Source organism: Microcaecilia unicolor, chromosome 6 (genome assembly GCF_901765095.1).
Source record: "Microcaecilia unicolor chromosome 6, aMicUni1.1, whole genome shotgun sequence".
Lineage (NCBI taxonomy): Eukaryota > Metazoa > Chordata > Amphibia > Gymnophiona > Siphonopidae > Microcaecilia > Microcaecilia unicolor.
Genome location: NC_044036.1, coordinates 297,689,677 through 297,710,301, shown reverse-complemented (window position 1 = coordinate 297,710,301; position 20,625 = coordinate 297,689,677). Strand labels below are relative to the sequence as shown.

The window sequence follows — 20,625 nt, the reverse complement described above, 5'->3', positions numbered from 1 at the left end:
ACTCTGCCCCCACTCCACCCCAGCTTGCTGCTAACCTAACCGGTTAGGAGATGGCCAGTTAGCAGTGGTATTCAGCAGCACTAACTGGTTAAATGCCACTGAATACCGTGTGCTGGGTCGCTCAGTGGGGTTTAACTGGGAAGGAGCTTTGGAACTCATTACCAGAGGATGTGGTAACAGTGTTTAGCATTTCTGGGTTTTAAAAAAATGTTGGAGAAAAGTCCATAGTTGCTATTAAAATAGACATCGGGGAAGCCACTGCTGTCCCTGGGTTTGGTAGCATGGAATCTTGCTACTATCTGGGATTCTGCCAAGTACTTGTGACTGAATTGGTCAATGCTGGAAACAGAATACTGGGCTAAACTGAAACCAACAAAGAGCAGAACAGATGTAGAAAAGTCCAAAAAAAAGGTTTATTTATAGTAAACATGTCAACAACACCGGACAAGGGCCGTGTTTCACCCACACATGGGCTGCATCAGGGACAAATGATGTTGAAAACTGGACACATCCCACCATGATTTGACAAAGAAAATCACATGATGGCAGCATGAGTCAGACAGCGCCTAGGCTTCAAAGTGTTGGCAGCGTGTAGTTTTCTTTGTCAAATCATGGTGGTGATATTGTACACACCACATTGGGCTGTGTCCAGGTTTCAACATTGTTTGCCCCTGACGCAGCTCATGAGTGGGCAAACCACGGCCCATGTCGGGCACTGTTGACTTGTTTACTATTAATAAACCTTTTTTGGGGGACTTTTCTATGTCTGTTCTGCTCTTTTTGGTTGCCATCTTGGAATGTTCAGCCCTGTTGTTTTAACCGAGTTAGATGGACCGTCGGTCTGCTCCAGTATGGCTATTCTTATGTTTATTGCAGAAGTTGGTATTAATTATCATTTTTCTATTGTAGAGTGCCATTGATTCTTGGGCTTCACTCCAGATGAAAAACTAGCATTTACAAGCTGACCGGAGCAGTAATGCACTATGGCAATATGAAGTTCAAGCAGAAACAACGAGAGGAGCAGGCTGAGCCTGATGGCACTGAAGGTAATTTACTTAGTAATTGCGATTGCAATTTTTAGTGCCATATATCAAATCCAAGGGTTAGTGTATATGGAGAATATCTGACTAATTGACTTTGTTAAGACAACTTTCCCTCACGTTTCTTGATCTTCCTATTGCAAAGTCTTCTTTTAGTAACGTTGCTTTCACTCTGTTTTCTAGTTGCAGACAAAGCTGCCTACCTAATGGGGCCTGAACTCAGCAGATTACTTAAAGGACTCTGTTACCCAAGGGTGAAGGTTGGCAATGAATTTGTCACAAAGGGCCAGACTGTCCAACAGGTACTGTAGTAAAGAGAGAATTAAACAATGGTGTTTCTCTGTGAATTGTTGAGGATGAATCCAGTCACTATGCTTTTGCTGTAGGTACACAATTCGGTGGGCGCTCTGGGAAAAGCCGTCTATGAGAAGATGTTTTTGTGGATGGTCACTCGTATTAATCAACAGCTGGACACAAAACAGTCAAGGCAGTATTTTATTGGTGTCCTGGATATTGCTGGCTTTGAGATCTTTGATGTAAGTGAAGTTTGATTCATTGGCAGTTTTGTAAGTATTAGGGAACATTTTGCACTAATCTATAAACGGCACTCAAAGTTAGGCACCCTTTATAGGATAGTACTCAGCGCCAAGAACCGTGACTACTTTTAGGCACATCCATTTATACCAACGAAACCCTGGTGTAAATCTCCCATGCCTAAAATAAGGCACGGATCCCCTTTATTCTACAACAGTGCGTATAAATTGTGGGAATGCCCCAGATTCACCCACGACCCTGCCCCCTTTTTGGATCTGTGCATAAATTTTACATGTGGATCCAGCCATGTAAATCTAAATGCGCAAATTGTAATTAATGTCAATTAGCACCAATAACTGATTGTTAAGTCTCAATTATTGGCACTAATTGACTTGTTATTCAATTAAATTGCATGTACGCATGCCCAAATACACACGCACAATTTTTAGCACCATTTATAGAATTTGGGGGTTTATGTCCTTTCCCATGTTGATCTGCATATTTTGTTCATGGACTGTCTTCATGGAAAAGGGATGCTGTTACTACTAGAATCTCAATAAAATAAGATCAGTGCCAGAATCAAGACTAAAACAATTAGCTTGGTGCATGGATTTTATTTCAACTGATTTATCTTTCTCTAAGGGGCCCTATTACAAAAGGGGGGGGGGGGGGGTAGAGGTAGCGCCAACTTGGTGTGTGGTGATTCGGCCCTACCACCAGGCTCCCCCAGGATCAGTAGTTCCAACTCCCGCTGCATGCTAATTCTGGTGCCAGAAAATATTTTTAAATTTTCTAGCGCTGGGAGCGTGCCCAGCGGTAATCGGGCAGTGCTGCATACTGCCCAGTTACTGAGGCGATAGGGGCTCTTCCAGGAAATGGTAGTGTGGCAAGTGTTTAACTTACCGCACAGCCATTTCCTTCATAACAACAAAAAAAAGCCTTTTACCAATGGCAGTAAAAGGGGGCCTCGGCACATGGCAAACCCGCGTGCCGATGCCACCGCAAGGGCCCCTTTTCCCTCCGTTTGGTAAAAGGACTCCTAAGTGCATGCTCATTAACATTTAAACAGTTTATAGCGACACATTTGCAGTGAGGGAACTGCGAAATTAAAAAAAAAAAGGTTTATCATGTTTTTGAGTAGCACATTCATAATTTTAGTTATCTTCCTGAAATAGATAAATTTTATCAATTAGACGTTTATGCTTTATTATAAATAGGAAAACAGAGTGGATTATGAGTTTAACAATAATGTTGAAAAGTATCTCCTACTAGCCAATCAGTACAACTCAGTTTTAGACAGGAATAAGGGTTAGTATTTTTCAAAATGCACAGGCACAGTGCAGAGAATGCTAATATATGTTGTATCTTTAAAGACCTGTCTAGCAGCTAGGTATGATATCTATCATCTATGTATACCTTATTTTCAGTTCAACAGCTTTGAGCAGCTGTGCATCAACTTCACCAATGAGAAACTGCAACAGTTTTTCAACCACCACATGTTCGTCCTGGAGCAGGAGGAGTACAAGAAGGAAGGCATTGAATGGACATTCATTGACTTTGGAATGGACTTGGCTGCCTGCATTGAGCTTATTGAGAAGGTAGTTATCAGAATTCACAAATATTGCAGGATATTGTACAAAATAGCAACATAGTATGCGAATTGAGATACATAAGTGTTTCTCTATATACACATGCTTTCATTTACTTTTCCTTTCTCTAGACTTTATATCTTTTGATTACTGCAAATGAATGAATGAACTTATTTCATTGAACTGATTTTAATTAAGCATAATTAATTTTGAAGAAATATATTACGTTTGTATATATAAAAAGCTAGAACTGGCTGCAAGCAGGGCCAGATTTAAGATTTTGCAACCATAGTACTAAATTTAGAAGTACCCACTGTCTCCTACTGCCCATTTAAACGTTCTTTCCTCACTAGGGCACTTTCTTGGGTCTTGTCCTTCCTATCCATATTGAGCGTTTCCTGGGTAGTTTCCTTCTGCACCCTCCTACAATAGCCCCCCCTACCTTCGCCCCAGTGGTCCCTTTCACAGGGTTGCCTGCTTCCCCCTCCACTATATCCTACCTCAGATTCTTGCACCCATCTGCAGGTCTCCTTTCTCCACCGCTTTTTGGCTGGCTTGGAGCCCAGCAGCAGCAACAACAGAGAAAGAAAATCACGGTGGGGCCTGTGAGCCAGACTGCATGCACAGGCTCAGCAGCCATACCCTTTGCTTGAGTTTCACGTGCAGGAGATGGAGGCAGGGTTCCTGACAATGCACTGGCTGATTTGCTTTCCTATTGCTGCCGAGTAATCAGCTATTCATGGCAGAGGGGCAGCAGGCTTCCTTTCTTTCTTCAGGCCCTTCTTGCACCTCTTATGTCACCTTCAAAATTTTGCTTCATAGACAGTTTGGGGGCAGTTGTATAAAGGGCTCTAAAAATTAGGTGCCCAAAATCTGTGCACTGATAGTATTATATAATGGTACCTGGTGACCAGATTCCATTATGGGGCCAACACTTAATCCATGTCAAAGGCAGTTGTTAATGTTGGCGCCTAGATGCACAACTTACAGTATTCTATAAGTCTGACCTGCTATGTGCCCACCCGGCCCTCACCCACACGCAGGCCCCTTTTGCAGTTATGCACTAAGGGATCCTTACCAAGCTGTGGTAAAAAAGGGCCCCGCGGTAATGGCAGTGGCCGGTTTTACTGTTCACTAAGACCTTTTTACTGCAGCAGGTAAAAAGGCTGAAAAAAGAAATGGCCATGCGGTAAAACTGAACTTACTGCTGGCCATGTGGAGGGAGCACAGGGCTCCCGCGCTAACCCAGTAGTGGCGATACCGCCGGTAACCCCGTGCGGAAATATTTTCAAATATTTCTGCCAGCGCTGGAAATGCCACGTGCTGGGGGGTGGAGCTACCGCCGGTGCCCGCATTGGGCCTGCGGTAGTTCCAGATTGGCACGTGGTAAGCCCACATTGGGCTTAACCTCTGCTTAGTAAACAGCCCCTCAATCACTTAGGTGCTGACTTATAGAATAGCGCCTAGATGCAATTAGGCGCCTAACTGCCCTTTACCCCTGTTTGGGGCGCCTAACTTCCATTTAAGCACCTAACTTGTGATGCAGTATGTAAAATTAGGGGGTTTAAGTTTCCTATATGTAAATCTGGGTCCGACTGCAAGAGCCCTGCAATCCACATGACAGTTCTGCCTTAATTCTGTTATGCCACTATTGATATTATTAAACGCTATTTTACCCATGTGAATAGCTTTTGAAAGTACCATCTTCATTGTGCTACTATGTGCTGCACAAACCCCTTTATGCTGTAATAAATGGTCTGGTGAAATGAAACTTGTTTCTGAATAATAACACTATCCTATTTGAACATTTTGTTCTTAGCCTATGGGAATCTTCTCCATCCTGGAGGAGGAGTGCATGTTCCCCAAGGCTACAGATGTCTCCTTCAAGAACAAGCTATATGACCAGCATCTGGGCAAATCCAACAACTTCCGAAGCCCAAACCTGTTAAGGGAAAGGCTGAGGCTCACTTCTCTCTGGTGCACTACGCCGGCGTTGTAGACTATAACATCTCTGGTTGGCTGGACAAGAACAAGGACCCCCTGAATGAGACTGTTATCGGGCTATACCAGAAGTCATCACTGAAAACTTTGTCTTACCTCTTCTCCGCCTATGCTAGTACAGAAGCTGGTAAATTTTATTATTAATTTGGTTTATTGATTCCAAGATCAGCAAATATTTCATGTGTTATAGGCACCGATTAAACACACTAAAACTTAAAATCCCATTTGTTTTGTTATTTCAGAGGGTGGTGCCAAGAAAGGTGGTAAGAAGAAGGGCTCTTCCTTCCAGACCGTGTCTGCCCTCTTCAGGGTAACTAGAGCATTGCAGGAAGAGATTACAAATTAGTTTAATATAATATCAATGAATGCATCATAAAATATCTTCTATTTCTGATTGTGGAATTACAGGAAAATTTGAACAAGCTGATGACCAATCTGAGAACTACTCACCCTCATTTTGTACGCTGCCTCATTCCCAATGAAACGAAAACTCCTGGTAAGAATACAATCAGGAAGCAGTGACGGATGCAGTGTTTGCTAGTCTGTGTGCTTCATTGTTTTTTGCTTTTCTTAAGGGTGCCATGGAACATGACCTTGTGCTGCACCAGCTGAGGTGTAATGGAGTGCTTGAAGGGATCAGGATTTGCAGGAAGGGATTTCCCAGCAGAATCCTCTACGGAGATTTCAAGCAAAGGTCTGAATCCAGCTTTAGTTAAAATGGAAAAGCCTGTAACCTTTAACACTCCTAAACCTAATGCAAAAAGCAACGAGTGTCAAATGCAGGGTGAATGAAGCCTTTAAATGTATCATCATTTATTAAAATTTGACCTTATTTTTCCTCTAATAGATACAAGGTTTTAAATGCAAGTGCCATTCCAGAGGGACAGTTCATTGATAGCAAGAAGGCTTCTGAGAAGCTCCTGGGGTCCATTGATGTTGACCATACTCAATACAAATTTGGTCATACCAAGGTACTAATATCCCTAGTTTTTTTTGTCTTGCAATGTCATCTAGAGTCTAGTTCTAGCACTTAGCACTATAGGAACAACTTTAGGAATTTACGGAAAGTTAAGTAACTTGAGATATGTTTTCTTTCACTTGGAATTGAATTCCACCATTTGACTCCTAAGTGTGAGAAATCCCTATTTAATATAGATTTGAGTCCTTATAACAACACATCATAATGGAGCCCAGGTTGATAACTTCACCTCTAAATGGTCATTGATATGGAGAGATATAACACTGCTCTTATAGATTGCAGGTTATTCATAACATGTATTTCTCTTTTCTAGGTGTTCTTTAAAGCTGGTCTTCTGGGTGTCCTAGAAGAGATGCGAGATGAACGCTTAGCTCTGCGTATTACCCCACTCAAGCTATCTGCCGTGGTTTCTTAATGAGGGTAGAATTTAAGAGAATGATGGACAGAAAGGTAAAAAGTACTTCAACTATTGTTGATATATACATTTATCTATCATACCTAGCACACCACCTATGACAAAAAATCCTAAGGCAGTAGGTGATAGTGGGTGTGGGGGCTGGGAGCTTCCATAGACACAGCCACACCACAGCATAAAAATAAAACAAAACTCTTTATTGGCCTGTTCAATATTTATATGCTGCAGCTTGTTCTGTTCACATGTGAGATAGCTTAACTGTAAGAATAAAGCCTATCTAGCTTCAGCCAGGCCTCATAGTCTCAGTGTACACCAGCCTGAAGTCAGTAGTAAACAAAGGCCTGGTCTCAAAGGCCAGGAATCTCCCAGTGTTCCAATGAAATCCTTTTCCTACCTTAGCCAGTCTTCTGGATCTTTATGCATAAGTTGTTAAAGCCTACGGTAGAGGGCTGTTCCTTTCTTCCCTGGACCTCTCTGGCTTTTCTGTGCTCTGGGCTTTTGTGCTCCCTGATTGAACTACACCCTCCCTGCTGAGCACTTTAGAGCTCGGCATTTAAGGTGACCCTGTAAGGAACTGTCACACAGTGTACAAAAAATGTTTTAAAAAATATATACAGTCTCTAATAATGAGCATCTGTTTTTTTAAATGGAAATCTTGGACTTTATCAGGTGTTCTAGTTTTCCACTCATGTGTGACTGAAGTGTTCATAAAACATGCCTGCTATATGAGCATAGTCATTTAAATCACTGTTCAAAAGTCCAAAAACTTATATACTGCGGGGGTAGAGCAATAGACTTAATACCACAACCCTACGCTTCTTAAATTCACCAATTGACTTTGGCACTGTGGGTAATACAATTATGTAGGAGCCTCAGCAGTAACTTGTTTCACACAGGAATCAACCTTGTGGCTTGCCTGCATCGTCATCAGGTTCCCTTACAAAACTTTTAGACTTATAAATCATATATTTCCGTGATATAAAACAATATAAACTTTAAAACTTATCTTTTCAGTTTCAAAATAGCATATTCAGACCCACACCAACATGGGCCATGTTTCACCACGCTGAATCAGGGCGACAGGTCCTTTATCAAGACGCCATTAGTTCCCGGCATGTCCTCAACTCTTCAATATGATTTATAAGTCTAAAAGTTTTGGAAGGGAAACCGATAACAATGCAGGCAAGCCACAGGGTTTATTCCTGTGTGAAACAAGTTACTGCTGAGGCTCCTACATAATTGTATTACCCACAGTGCCAAAGTCAATTGGAGAATTTACACAGTCATTTAAGGGGTTTCGGCCAAGCCTTATATTGATGGAATTGTGAATTATGTTCTATCTTTTAGTGTGCTTGATATTCAAAACATTTGTTCTGGTATCTTTGGAAATTACTTAGACAATACTTTGCTGTTTGAAAATCCCCTTGCCTACTGGTTGGCTGGACAAATATTTATCTGGTTAAGAAGAGGCCCAGCTAAAAATATGTGGGCTTCAAGAATGCACATACCTTTAGATAAGAGGGGTAGGGGTGGTGAGAAAAGGATATATTAGGAAAGCAGGTGCTGGCACAAAAAACTACTGCAAAGTCCATTAGTTTATCTTATGTGCTGACTTTGTAGGCAGTTTTCAAAGGGAAACTACCTATATGGCTTCCCCTTGAAAATTAGCTACAAGATGCACAAATAAATATTATTCACAAGCTTTACAGGTTCATGGGCTGTTTGAACATTGCCCTCCATATGTATAATGAATATTGTACCTGAGAACTTTGCATATCATAGTGTATTTCCTTTATAGGGAAGCCATTTTCCACCCTCCAGTATAACATCCGCTCCTTCATGAATGTGAAACACTGGCCATGGATGAAGCTGTACTTCAAGATTAAGCCTCTGCTGAAGAGCGCAGAGTCTGAGAAGGAAATGCAGAACATGAAAGAGGAGTTTGAAAAAAACAAAAGAAGAACTTGCAAAATCAGAAGCAAAGAGGAAGGAGCTGGAGGAAAAAATGGTGGCTGTCCTGCAAGAGAAGAACGACCTTCAACTCCAAGTGCAGTCTGTACGTAGCTATCCTCAGTATTATTACTAACTACGGCAGGTACTTTCGTGCTAGTTTCCACCTTTGCAAATCTATTTCCTCATTAAAGAGGCAGCTAAGGACATCCCTACGTGGGGGATGAGGTTTGGCCTGGAGGCATCTAAAGAAATATCTGTAACTGGATACCAATTAAATTAAATGAGAAAAAACATGCAAGAAATCTATGACACAGGTCACGAAAACAAAAGGTCATTTTAGATGGAAGAGAGGGAAGAGGAGGAGCAAAAGATCAAACCCTTAACTTGAGCAAAAAACAAACAAACCCACACACAAACACAAAACAAAAAAAGAGCAAGAGAGTACAACAGAGTAAGTTATAAGTAAAAGAACTTTATTAGGTGAGGCCCCCAAAAATCAAATATTTAAAGGTGGGAGAGAAGCTATCAACATGAGCTACCAGTAAGGAGCATTATTTTACTGTTCACAAGAGGAGACATTTCTGAGACTTCTGCTACAGTGACATACAGCAGCAATTTAATCATTCGTAACCAACAGTAATACATACTGTAACTTAATGCAAACACTCTATGGCAATGATAAACATTACAAAAATAATTTATTAACAGGAAGCTGAAAATCTGGCAGATGCTGAGGAAAGATGTGACCAGCTGATAAAAGCCAAGATCCAGCTTGAGGCAAAGATTAAGGAGCTGAATGAGAGGCTGGAAGATGAAGAAAGAATCTAACGCTGAGTTGACAGCCAAGAAAAGGAAACTGGAGGATGAGTGCTCTGAACTGAAGAAAGACATTGATGACCTTGAGCTGACATTGGCCAAGGTGGAGAAGGAGAAACATGCTACAGAAAACAAGGTACAGTATAAATAGAACTACATTCGTAACCACTATACTGCTATAATGCTAATTAATCTATTATAGGCTAGGATTTGATCATTGAAGTAGAATGACCTGGCCGTGTTGAAAGCTTTAAAAAATGTTTTTTGAAAATATCGCTGTGTACAAATATTACATGTGTATTAAACAGTGCAGCAAGCAATTATGAACTATTTGTTTTTAAAAAATCAAGATTGATATGAAACACTCTAAACTATGATATCTCACATATTATATATCATGAATTAAGCCTGGATATTCAATGCTGGGCCAGTTAAGTGCCAGCTCCACTCAAGCTCTTCCCCAGCATTAACTAGACAGTACTATAGCATTGCATATGGCCAGCAAGCATTCTGAGTATGGTTTAACCACACTGAATAGCAAATTCTACAGTTTTAGCGGACTCATATAAATTATATTCTAGGTTTCCATTTAGAATTATACTACTAGATTTATACGGGCGGACTTCTATGGTCTATGTCCCAGAAACACCAAGGAAGACTATGATCAAGTATATAATATTACATTCCTTGTTGATTTAAATCTTGAATTGATAATCAGTGTGACTGCTGGGTAGACTGGATGGACCATTCAGGTTTTTATCTGCCGTCACTTACTATGTTACTACCCATGCAAAGGACCAGGAATCAACCCCCCCCCCCCCCCCCTCAGTTCAGGTCTCTCATGTTCATTCACAGATCTTAGGGGTTAGGGGACAAAGTTAGTTGAGATGAAGTACAAAGCAGAGGGTGTAGTTGCAAATGAAGGGCTATGGCAATGGATCCTGGCCCGGATTACCAGTGAACTGGAAGCCCGTCAGGAGTAGGGGAAAACTGCTGAGTCAAAAAAAATATACAGTGGCTTTAGTAAGACATTTGCTAGAGAAATGTTTGTTTGTTTCTGATAGGTTAAAAACCTTACAGAAGAGATGGCAGTCTTGGATGAGAGCATTGCTAAGCTGACCAAAGAGAAGAAAGCCCTCCAAGAGGCTCACCAGCAGACTCTGGATGACCTGCAGGCAGAAGAGGACAAAGTTAATACTCTTACAAAAGCAAAGATCAAGCTTGAACAACAAGTGGATGATGTAAGCACAGAAGCATCAATAAGAAGCCTGGTCAGCATGAGATGATTACCGACATAACATTTACAGTAGAGCCTTTTCTCTCTTTTTTTATCTTCAATTTAGCTGGAAGGCTCTCTGGAACAAGAAAGAAGCTTCGCATGGATCTTGAAAGGTCCAAGAGGAAACTAGAAGGCGATCTAAAATTAGCTCAGGAAACCATCATGGACTTAGAAAATGACAAACAACAATTGGATGAAAAACTTAAAAAGTAAGCATAAGTGCAATCAGTTTTTATTGCATTAAATTTACATGCTGGTTTGGCACTAATATTTTACTTTCTTCCAAAGGAAAGACTTTGAAGTTAGCCAGTTTCCTAAGTAAAATTGAAGATGAACAGGCACTTGGAACCCAGTTGCAGAAAAAGATCAAAGAGCTGCAGGTAAGACATACTTTCAATCATTTATAGCCATTACAAAGGACATTCACTTTGAGAAACTAGTGAACATTTTACTTCTTTGCTATGATCTAGGCTCGTATTGAGGAGCTGGAAGAAGAAATTGAGGCTGAGCGTACATCTCGAGCTAAAGCAGAGAAGCAAAGAACTGACCTGTCCAGGGAACTGGAGGAGATCAGCGAGAGACTGGAGGAGGCAGGTGGAGCAACCTCTGTTCAGATCGAGATGAACAAGAAGCGGGAGGCTGAATTCCAGAAGATGCGCGAGATCTAGAGGAGGCCACACTGCAGCATGAAGCCACAGCAGCTGCCTTGCGTAAGAAGCACGCAGACAGCGTAGCAGAACTCGGAGAACAGGTTGATAACTTACAGCGAGTGAAACAAAAACTGGAGAAGGAAAAAAGTGAACTGAAGATGGAAATCGATGACCTTGCCAGTAATATGGAATCTATCTCTAAAGCTAAGGTTTGTGGAAAAACTATCATCTAGATTCTGGAATTATCACTAACAATTCAACTTAAAAAAAACTCCTGTACTAAGGGCATTCCTGAAAAATCTCAATGCGCTTCTTTTCCAATGGATTAATCTATGTTAGGAAAGCATTCCACTTAGAAAAAACAACTTTTGAAAAGTACAATGGAAGGAGTTCAATAAGTGGCACCGAAATTCATCGCTGAAAAAAATCGAGCGCTAAGCACTATTCTATAAAGGAAGCACGCCCATTACAGAATAGTGTTTGGTGCAGATCTGGCACCTAACTTTTGGGTGCTGAAATTATGCCTGCTAAAAGCAGGTGTAAATGTCAGCACCCAACTTAGGCCCCAACTTTTTGGAAGGCACCCAACGTGTCCCCCTTTTCAGATACGCACTATAAGAGATAGGCGCTGAGCCTCACAGCAAATCGTGCAGCCAGTTGCATGTGCACATTCTAACTGATGCCAATTAACTGCAATAATTGGTTGTTAGCATCCAATTATTGCTAGTTAAGGGCTCGTTGATCAATTAAGTTGCGTGCACAACTTTGGACGCCATATATAGAATCCAGGGAATAGTCCTTAAAACGACGCAAGCAATACTGTAATAAGAAATCCTGATTATTCTAACCCAAGGAGTTCAAATGAAAAGAAATCTTTGCTCGTGTAAAGAAAGCATATAAGAATGCATTCTTGCATTAAATTAGACTTAGAACTGGTTTTTATCATAAAATTGGAATTTCAGACAAGGAACAGCTGCATAAAACGCCACCAATTCATAGCATCAATATGATTATATATAAAATATAAAATACCATTATATACAAAATACCAACTTTCTATAGCACAACTAAAGTGGTTTACATATTATATGCAGGTACATATTTTGTCCCTAGTGAGCTCACAGTTTAAGTTTGTACCCAGTCAATGGAAGGTTAGAAATGATACAGATAGTAAAGTATAAATTCTGCAAAAGAAAGTTTTTAATAAAAAAAAAAAAATAAAAAACAAACCTGATGGATAATTGATGCTTTTCCATCATAGCAATCATATAAAACAAACAAAAATGTACCTTAATCACCTCAATCTCTGTAGTCTCAGGTACAAATTTATAGTCTCATTTAACAACCTGCATTAACATTAATTAACACATTTTAGTTAACATAAGCCCCATTATTCTCCATATGACCTATCTACTAATTAAGCCATAACTTCCATTAATCAATGTTAAAACATTAAGGGGTAATTTTTTCTAAGCTGCAGTAAAAAGTGGCCCTAGCGTGCCCTTACACAGGTCTTTCCCACACACAAAGGCCATTTTTACTGCAGCCCGAAAAGGGCCAGTTTTCAGATTTTTGGAATTAACAGCCATGCACTAATTTTGCCAGTAGTGCACAGCCATTAAAAAAAAAAAAAAATTAGCAAGTGAGAACTTACCTACACCTATTTTGTAGTTGGTAAGGGCTCACCTGCTAATCCCATGCTAATAAGTTAGCCAACAGTAATGTAGACACGCAAACTGATTAGTGCAGAAGTGCCCATTCTCCGCCCCCAGACATGCCCCTCCCAGAAAAATTCAAAAATATTTTTTAGTGTGTGGTTTGCATGCGCAGACCCAAAACGTACCACAGGATGCCCGTGCATCCTACTGTAACCCATTTTAACCTGTGGTAAGCATGTGCTTGCACTTACTGCAGCCCTAAATGCAGATAACTTAGAGGCCCTTTTAACTACTCGGTGGTAGAGCTACCACCAGGTTTGCACACGAGAAATCGGCCCTACTGCCAAGCTCACTCAGGAGCCTGGTGGTAGTTCTGGCTTCTGGCACTGCCCGGTTACTCCTGGGTTAACACTGGAGCCCTCACCGCCTCCTAAATAGGAGGTGGTATGGGCTCCCCAGTAAATAGCCATATGGCTATTTACTGGTTCTTTAAGAAAACTACCTTTTACCCATGACGAAAAAGGTGGCCTCGGCGTGTGTGGCAATCCCAAGCAACGACACCACATGGGCCACCTTTTACCGCTGTTGGTAAAAGAATCCCTAATAAGTCTTTGCATTGAATCCCTGGTGCAGAAAAATACCTCTAGTATCTGACTGTAACTCAGCTTGGGCCAACAATGAAAAGGTGTGAGGTTTTAAATCTAAATAAAATAAGTATTAAAAGCTAAAAGCTGTTTACATGCAGAAATGCCCTTTAAAATCAGCCATAAATGTTTGATTTTTAGAGGAGTCAAGTATATATAGATGAATATTTTACAGCCTTAATATTACAACAGTAATTTTGAGTATTTACACCTGAGGAGAGTTTTCCTCTACAATAAATGACCACTATGGTAATACTCTAATATTCTGTTTTAACGTCTTATTACTTTGAATTTATCTATTTAATTACAGGCTAATCTCGAGAAAGTCTGCCGAACTTTAGAAGATCAACTCAGTGAACTAAATCAAAGGAGGATGAGAACCAGCGACATTGCAGATTTACAGTTCAGAGAGCTCGCTTACAGACGGAAAATGGTAAATGTCCTATGTAGGCACTGTCCCCGGATTCTATATAGCACGCCTAGAGATCCGCGTCAAAATCCAAGCATATTCAGTACAAAGTGTGAAAACTTAATTGGCTTAAACAAGCCAATCATCATTGATAACCAGCATTTAAAAGCAATAATGAGCACTAATGTGGCAATATTAGAATTTGCCGCGCACCAACTCGCTAAGCATATTCTAACACATTGTGCCCAACTTCTAACATTATGGCGGGGAAGTGGGCATTCTCAAAGTTACACTCGTAGTTTGGGGCCCAGTGCGCCTAACTCTGTGTGTGTCGGGATTTACGCCCTGTTTTGTTGGTGTACTTAGATGTGCGTAGTTTAGGCGCTGAGATATCAAATTAGAGTATTCTATATACCGCACCTAAAGGTGGAAATGATTTCTGTGTGAATTTTTTATGTGCTGCTCTCTTCGATTGAAAAATGCTTCCTTATGTGACTTGGTACAATGTTTTGTCTGCAGTTCTTAGACCTAGGCTCAGCCCAAACTTTTCACTGCCCTCAGTAATTTTAAAACGAGAATACTTATTCGGTCTCCCTCCACCACATTAAATTCCGCAACATAATATGAAAATTACTACTACTACTACTACTTATTTCTAAAATGCTACTAAGCAGACCCAGCACTGTAAAGTCACATCTAAAGAGCCGGTCCATGATCCCCAGAGTTTACATTCTATCAAGGAAAAAAAATGCATGACAAAACGAGAATGTCTAGGAGAATGCATTAAAAAGCAATGGAGAACAGTACAGCTAAGAATGGCTTGCCAGTTGAATGGAATTCATGAGGAAGGGTATAAAGAGAAAGAAGTAACGAGGAGATGCAAAGTGAATATATTTGTAAAGGAGTAACAGAAATTTAACTGTATGTGGAAGTGGATAGGAAGCCGATGAAAGTCTTGAGGAAAATGATTACATGGGTGTTGCAACACTGAAAGAAGATATGTCGAGCAGTTGCATTTTGAACAAATTGCACTAGGGAAAGGTGGTTCTGCTGGAGAGCCACAAGGTGTAGGTTAGGCTGTACATACATAATAGCATTTATACCCCACAAAATACCATTTCTGGTTCAGTGTGGCTCACCAATTAAAAAACTGGGCATACCCGGGACAAAATACAGTATAATATACTAAGGAGTCCTTTTACTAAGCCTTTTACTAAGTGGCATGAGGTAGTGCGAGCGTGTCTTTTGGGCATGTGTTGGACCATTTTTTACCACGTCTAGGAAAAAGGGCCTTTTTTAAAGGGCCGGAAAATGGACGTGCGCTAAAATTGAAACCAATGCGCATCCATTTTCGGCCTGAGACCTTACCGCCACCCATTGACCTAGTGGTAAGGGCTCATGTGCTACACGCACGGTGACTGGTCGGCACATGCCAACTGATTAATGCCAGAAACACAGAATGCAGTAGGAAATAAAAAAAATAATTTGTCCAGGCATTATGGGCGCACGCCAAATTTGAAATTACCACCAGGGGGGCACGCTAGCCTGGTAGTAGTCTTGTTTTTTGGCGTGCGCTCCATGTGCATAGAGCCTACCATGCTTTTATAAAAGGGCCCCTCAAATAGTTAACCATTAAAATCAGTTACATTCCTAAATGCTTCTTAAACAAATAAGTCTTAAGCATTTTACGAAAGTTACCATAGTTTGTCTGAGTTCTAATAGTATGGAAGATCATTCCAATAACTAGTTGCCTGATAGGCAAATGTAGCTGAAAAAAAACTTTTTTTGTAAATTATACTTTTTGGATTAGGGAAATACAAAATTTTAAAAGTCTCTCGATATAGGATTAGAATTCCTGGCAGATAAACAAATCAGCGATGACATATAGGGCTAGATTCTATATATGGTGCCTGAAAATTCCATGAGGAAAAAAAATAAACCTAGGCGTATTCTCTAAAGCATGCCTGTATTTTATAGAATAGGCGTGCTTTACAGAATTTTATAGAATACACCAAGCACTTCTCCACGCAATCAAATTTAGTCACTGCCATTTTTGCCACGTTTTACTTGGCGTAAAACCTGATGCCTAAATTAAGTGCAGAGCGGGTGTATTCTATAACAAAGTGCATAGATTTTGGAAACGCCCATGCCCCACCACCTTTTCAACTATGCGACTTAGAATTTAGGCGCACCATGTTAAAGAATACAGTTAGCAAGTTCTGCGCGTAAATCTTAATGCCAATTAGTGCTAATTGCTTAACATCCCATTAACAGCACTGATTAGCTAGTTAACCAATTAAGTTAAGTGCACTTATAGAATATGCTTTGATTTCCGTGCGGAAATTAAGTTGCAATATACAGAATCCCAGGGATAGCTAGGTGCAAAACCTTGCAATATCAAAAATACCTGGGAACACACTGTGTATGGATATATTTGCAACCAATGCAATTGTAGGTTGCAGTAGCCTAAACAGGAGGTAACCTTAGGCACGTCACTTAATCTTCCATTGTCTCAGATACAGAGTGTAAGCCCTCTTGGGCTGAGGATTACTAGCTATACCTGACTTTAACTTGCTTTGAGCTCAGAGCTGAAAAGGCATGTATTAAATTTAAAACTCAAAGAAAATGCCTATATATTGCTATCAATATGTGGAAACAGTTATATTCATTTTATTTTTCAGCTAATCCTTGAAATGATTTTATGTGCCTTATTATTTGCCCTTGATAGGTGAATATGCCCGTCAAATTGAAGAGAAAGATGCTTTGATTTCTCAGTTAACAAGATGCAAGCAAGCATTTACCCAACAGATCGAAGAACTGAAGAGGCATCTTGAAGAAGAAGTCAAAGTATGTATTTTTCTAGTAATATAAAAAAAATGTTTACTGCAAAAGGTAGCACTTGATAAAAAGCATATCACTCAGATCACTATTCAGGTGTCCATCCCTGGTCCCTTGCCTTTCAAAAAATCATTTTATCCACATTTTTAATTATTTTTTTTCTACAATTTCCAGGACCATGTTGACTAACTTGCGTTACATTTTAACACAGTGATGCCTCAATGCTCAGAAGTGAACACGGGCACTAGAGGCCATTAGTGCCGGACTAGTGGCCACATGATTGAGCGCAGAATGCTCAGAGGCTCTAGCATGGGAGGCAATGAGCGAGCCAAAGATTAGTGCAAATAGCAGGCTAATGTAGTCAAACAGATGTTAATGAGGTAATTTCCTATTCCCGCCCAATGCTCAGAGAACAGCACACAAAACAACACCGCCATTACCGCTGAAAAAATAACACCAGCTCAGAGCAGGCATTAGGGTGTTTGAAGAGAGGACTTCTCATGACTCTTTCTTTAAACTCTGCCGGTTTTTCTTTAATTTCAAAGCAGAAGGAAGCCCGTGCAAGCCCCTAAGCACCACTAGTGAGAAACAAATGTGCACGAATTCAAGCAAAGCCGAAAGTGAAAGCGCACATTCGCACCTGTTTCCTGCATTTAAATATAAACCTTCCAAGTAAAAAAAAAAATTAAAAATTGAAAAGCTTGTATTTAAAGGTACAGAAAACAGATGCTAACGTGAGCTTCACATTCGGGTTTGCCTGGTGCATGCTCACAGGAGCTGGGCTTACTGTGAAACTCTTCTGCGCATACGCCAAGCACATCCCCCCACTCCTTGCTTTCCCTTTTACAGCATGCATATGATTTGCATGCCATTTCCTTTGAGCATTGGCAAGATAATTCTCAGCGCTCTTCCGGTGGTATAGTTTCTGCACTGTTGGCTTACTGCGGGAGTTCTGAGAATCGGAGCATTAGTGGCTCTTTTACTAAAGCTTACCACACGCTAACAGAATTAGCATATACTAAACGTTAAGAAGGAAGTATAATATGGCCTTCTTAGCATTTAGCATGCGCTAATTCTATTAGTGCGCACTAAGCTTTAGTAAAAGGACCCCTTATTAAACAGGTCCCATTGAGAATAATAGGATTTGGCTTAAACAATGTGTATTAACTTGGCCAAATACAGGTTAGTTTATGAAGCTGTTATATTTTTATTTTATTTTTAAGCATTTTGAAAAAGTACAATCTGAGTATAAACATCTGTACAGAAACCCAGGAAATAAAGTAAGAAGGCATAAAAGAAGAAAAAAGGGAAAAATATATATATATAATTACCACTAAAGTCCTCAATAATTTCTTAGGGGACCAAGTTCAAAATTCAGATCTATACTTAATTACACATTTACCAGGGAATTTCAAAAAGAATAAAGCGTCCACTGGTAAAGTCCCAGGTCACACTAATAAAAATTGTTTCCTCGCCTTTTGAGTTTCCTTTCAGACATCCAATTAAATACAAACTTTAAGGATCCAGAGCAATGCATCACATTGTTGAAAAAACAATTGCATAAGTGAGTCCTTGTCAGACACTAAAGCTAAGTTAACAGCCGATGTTGCAGACTGAACCAACTTGGAGTCAGAAGTCACTAATAACGCAGGGGCATCTAGTCTCATAATGTACATCCTTCAGGCGGCTAGTACCTTGCATTTGTCTTTGTGAAGGAATATAGATGCTACCATATTTTTAAATATGAAAATATCTTCCTTTTCGAGATTTGATGAGCGTGATACACATTGATTGTAGTTAATTTGTGCTAATGGAATCATTTTTCTGGCAATGTTAGGTGGATCATGTATGAATTATATTGCTTTACAGGCTAAGAATGCACTGGCCCATGCACTGCAGTCTGCTCGCCATGACTGCGACTTGCTGCGGGAGCAGTATGAAGAGGAGCAGGAGGCCAAGGCTGAGCTGCAGCGTGCACTCTCCAAGGCCAACAGCGAGGTTGCCCAGTGGAGAACCAAATACGAGACAGATGCTATCCAGCGCACAGAGGAACTTGAGGAAGCAAAGTAAGTTCTCATGACCTCTACAGCCACATCCAACCTATTTGAATTATACTATGGTTTTGATTTGCTTATTAAATGTCTTATCTGGCTAATTTCCACATCTCTCTACTCAAGAAAAAAGCTTGCTCAACGTCTGCAGGAGGCTGAGGAACATATTGAAGCTGTGAATTCCAAATGTGCTTCACTTGAGAAGACGAAGTGAGACTTCAGAATGAAGTAGAAGATCTTATGATTGATGTGGAACGATCTAATAGCGCCTGCGCAGCTCTAGATAAAAAGCAAAAGAACTTTGATAAGGTATTCTCGCCATCATACATTAGACTTCTGGACATACACATAGGCAAGCTAAGGGCAAATTTACTAAATCTCACTTGCTTTTCAGGTTTTGGCTGAGTGGAAGCAGAAATATGAAGAGTGCCAGGCTGAACTAGAAGCTTCCCAGAAAGAATCAAGGTCTCTTAGCACAGAATTGTTTAAGATGAAGAATGCTTATGAGGAGTCCTTGGATCATCTTGAAACTCTTAAACGAGAGAACAAGAACTTGCAGCGTAAGCCAGCTTTATTATATTGTTGGAAATGTTATGTACCACTTGATGCTGTAGTTTAGCCATGTATTTGACTAAATATTTTTCTATGTACAGAGGAGATTTCTGACCTGACTGAACAGGTTTCTGAGGGAGCTAAGACTCTGCATGAGCTGGAGAAAGCAAAGAAGCAGATTGAACAAGAAAAGAGTGACCTTCAGTCAGCACTGGAAGAAGCAGAGGTATACAAACTATTCAGTGCTTTAGTGGAACAATAGAATTTTCCCTCCAACAAACTGTATCTTAAAACATCCATAGCTTAGAAAGCTCAGTCAGTTTGGCTGAGGGTTTACAGAACCAGTCACCTCTAGGATTGGTCAGCTCAGGGAATGGATGCCAAATAAAAACTAACATTTTGCCCCTTACTCTTTTAACAGAAATGTATGAATTTCAAATAAACAAAGGGTCACATCCCTGTATACTCATAAGAACATAAGCTTGCCATGCTGGGACAGACCGAAGGTCCATCAGGCCCAGTATCCTGTTTCCAACAGTAGCCAATCCAGGTCACAAGTTCCTGGCAAGATCCCAGAACAGTAAAACAAATTTTATACTGCTTATCATAGAAATAAGCAGTGTTTTTTTCCCCAAGTTCATCTTAATAATGGCTTATGGACTTTTCTTTTAGGAAATTATCCAAATATTTTTTTAAACCTGCTAAGCTATTCTTTTTAGTATATCTCAGGCAACGAATTCCATAGTTTAATTACAAGTTGAGTGAAGAAATATTTAAATTTACTACTTAGTAGATTCTTTGCATGCCCCCTAGTCCTCACCTCATCAGCCAGATGATTTAAGGCCTAGAGACCACGCAGGGCTAGATGGTTGAGCAAGCTGGTACAGGAGCATAGAAGATCCTTTCACCTCTAGGACTGAATGGCTCAGGGGATTAGCATAGGGACAAAGAGCTGTTCACCTCTAAGACTGGATGGCTTGCTAAAACTATTTGGGAATCTAAGCAAAGAGACCAAAAAGAGGTGATATCCTGGAATGTGAAGTAGTTTATCTCCTAAAAACAGTAACCTTAGAAAAGATATCAAAAGTACTTTAACAGGAAATTGTGGGGAAGATTTGTGCTATATCCTGCAAGTTTGCCATCTTTTAGCAGAATTAAACATATTTTAGAATACCAAAGGGAGTTTTCTTGTTATTGGCCTGGCATTGTTATCCTGA

General features: G+C 40.3%; 1 protein-coding gene across 1 annotated transcript in view; it reads left to right on the top strand.

Annotated features, from left to right (window-relative positions):
• The window catches only part of LOC115473217 (myosin heavy chain, skeletal muscle, adult-like), a 49,929-nt gene that overhangs the window by 21,431 nt on the left and 7,873 nt on the right, over positions 1–20,625 (top strand). Inside the window, 31 exon segments of the mRNA XM_030207998.1 lie at positions 912–1,046; positions 1,224–1,342; positions 1,427–1,576; positions 3,002–3,172; positions 4,983–5,091; positions 5,094–5,291; positions 5,407–5,474; positions 5,573–5,658; positions 5,739–5,858; positions 6,012–6,135; positions 6,457–6,526; positions 6,529–6,600; positions 8,357–8,505; positions 8,507–8,614; positions 9,220–9,330; positions 9,332–9,463; positions 10,392–10,568; positions 10,671–10,689; positions 10,692–10,815; positions 10,895–10,922; positions 10,924–10,986; positions 11,077–11,260; positions 11,263–11,465; positions 13,869–13,914; positions 13,917–13,991; positions 16,696–16,814; positions 18,675–18,871; positions 18,983–19,065; positions 19,068–19,165; positions 19,251–19,416; positions 19,510–19,634. Coding sequence (XP_030063858.1) covers positions 912–1,046; positions 1,224–1,342; positions 1,427–1,576; positions 3,002–3,172; positions 4,983–5,091; positions 5,094–5,291; positions 5,407–5,474; positions 5,573–5,658; positions 5,739–5,858; positions 6,012–6,135; positions 6,457–6,526; positions 6,529–6,600; positions 8,357–8,505; positions 8,507–8,614; positions 9,220–9,330; positions 9,332–9,463; positions 10,392–10,568; positions 10,671–10,689; positions 10,692–10,815; positions 10,895–10,922; positions 10,924–10,986; positions 11,077–11,260; positions 11,263–11,465; positions 13,869–13,914; positions 13,917–13,991; positions 16,696–16,814; positions 18,675–18,871; positions 18,983–19,065; positions 19,068–19,165; positions 19,251–19,416; positions 19,510–19,634 — 3,629 coding nt within the window.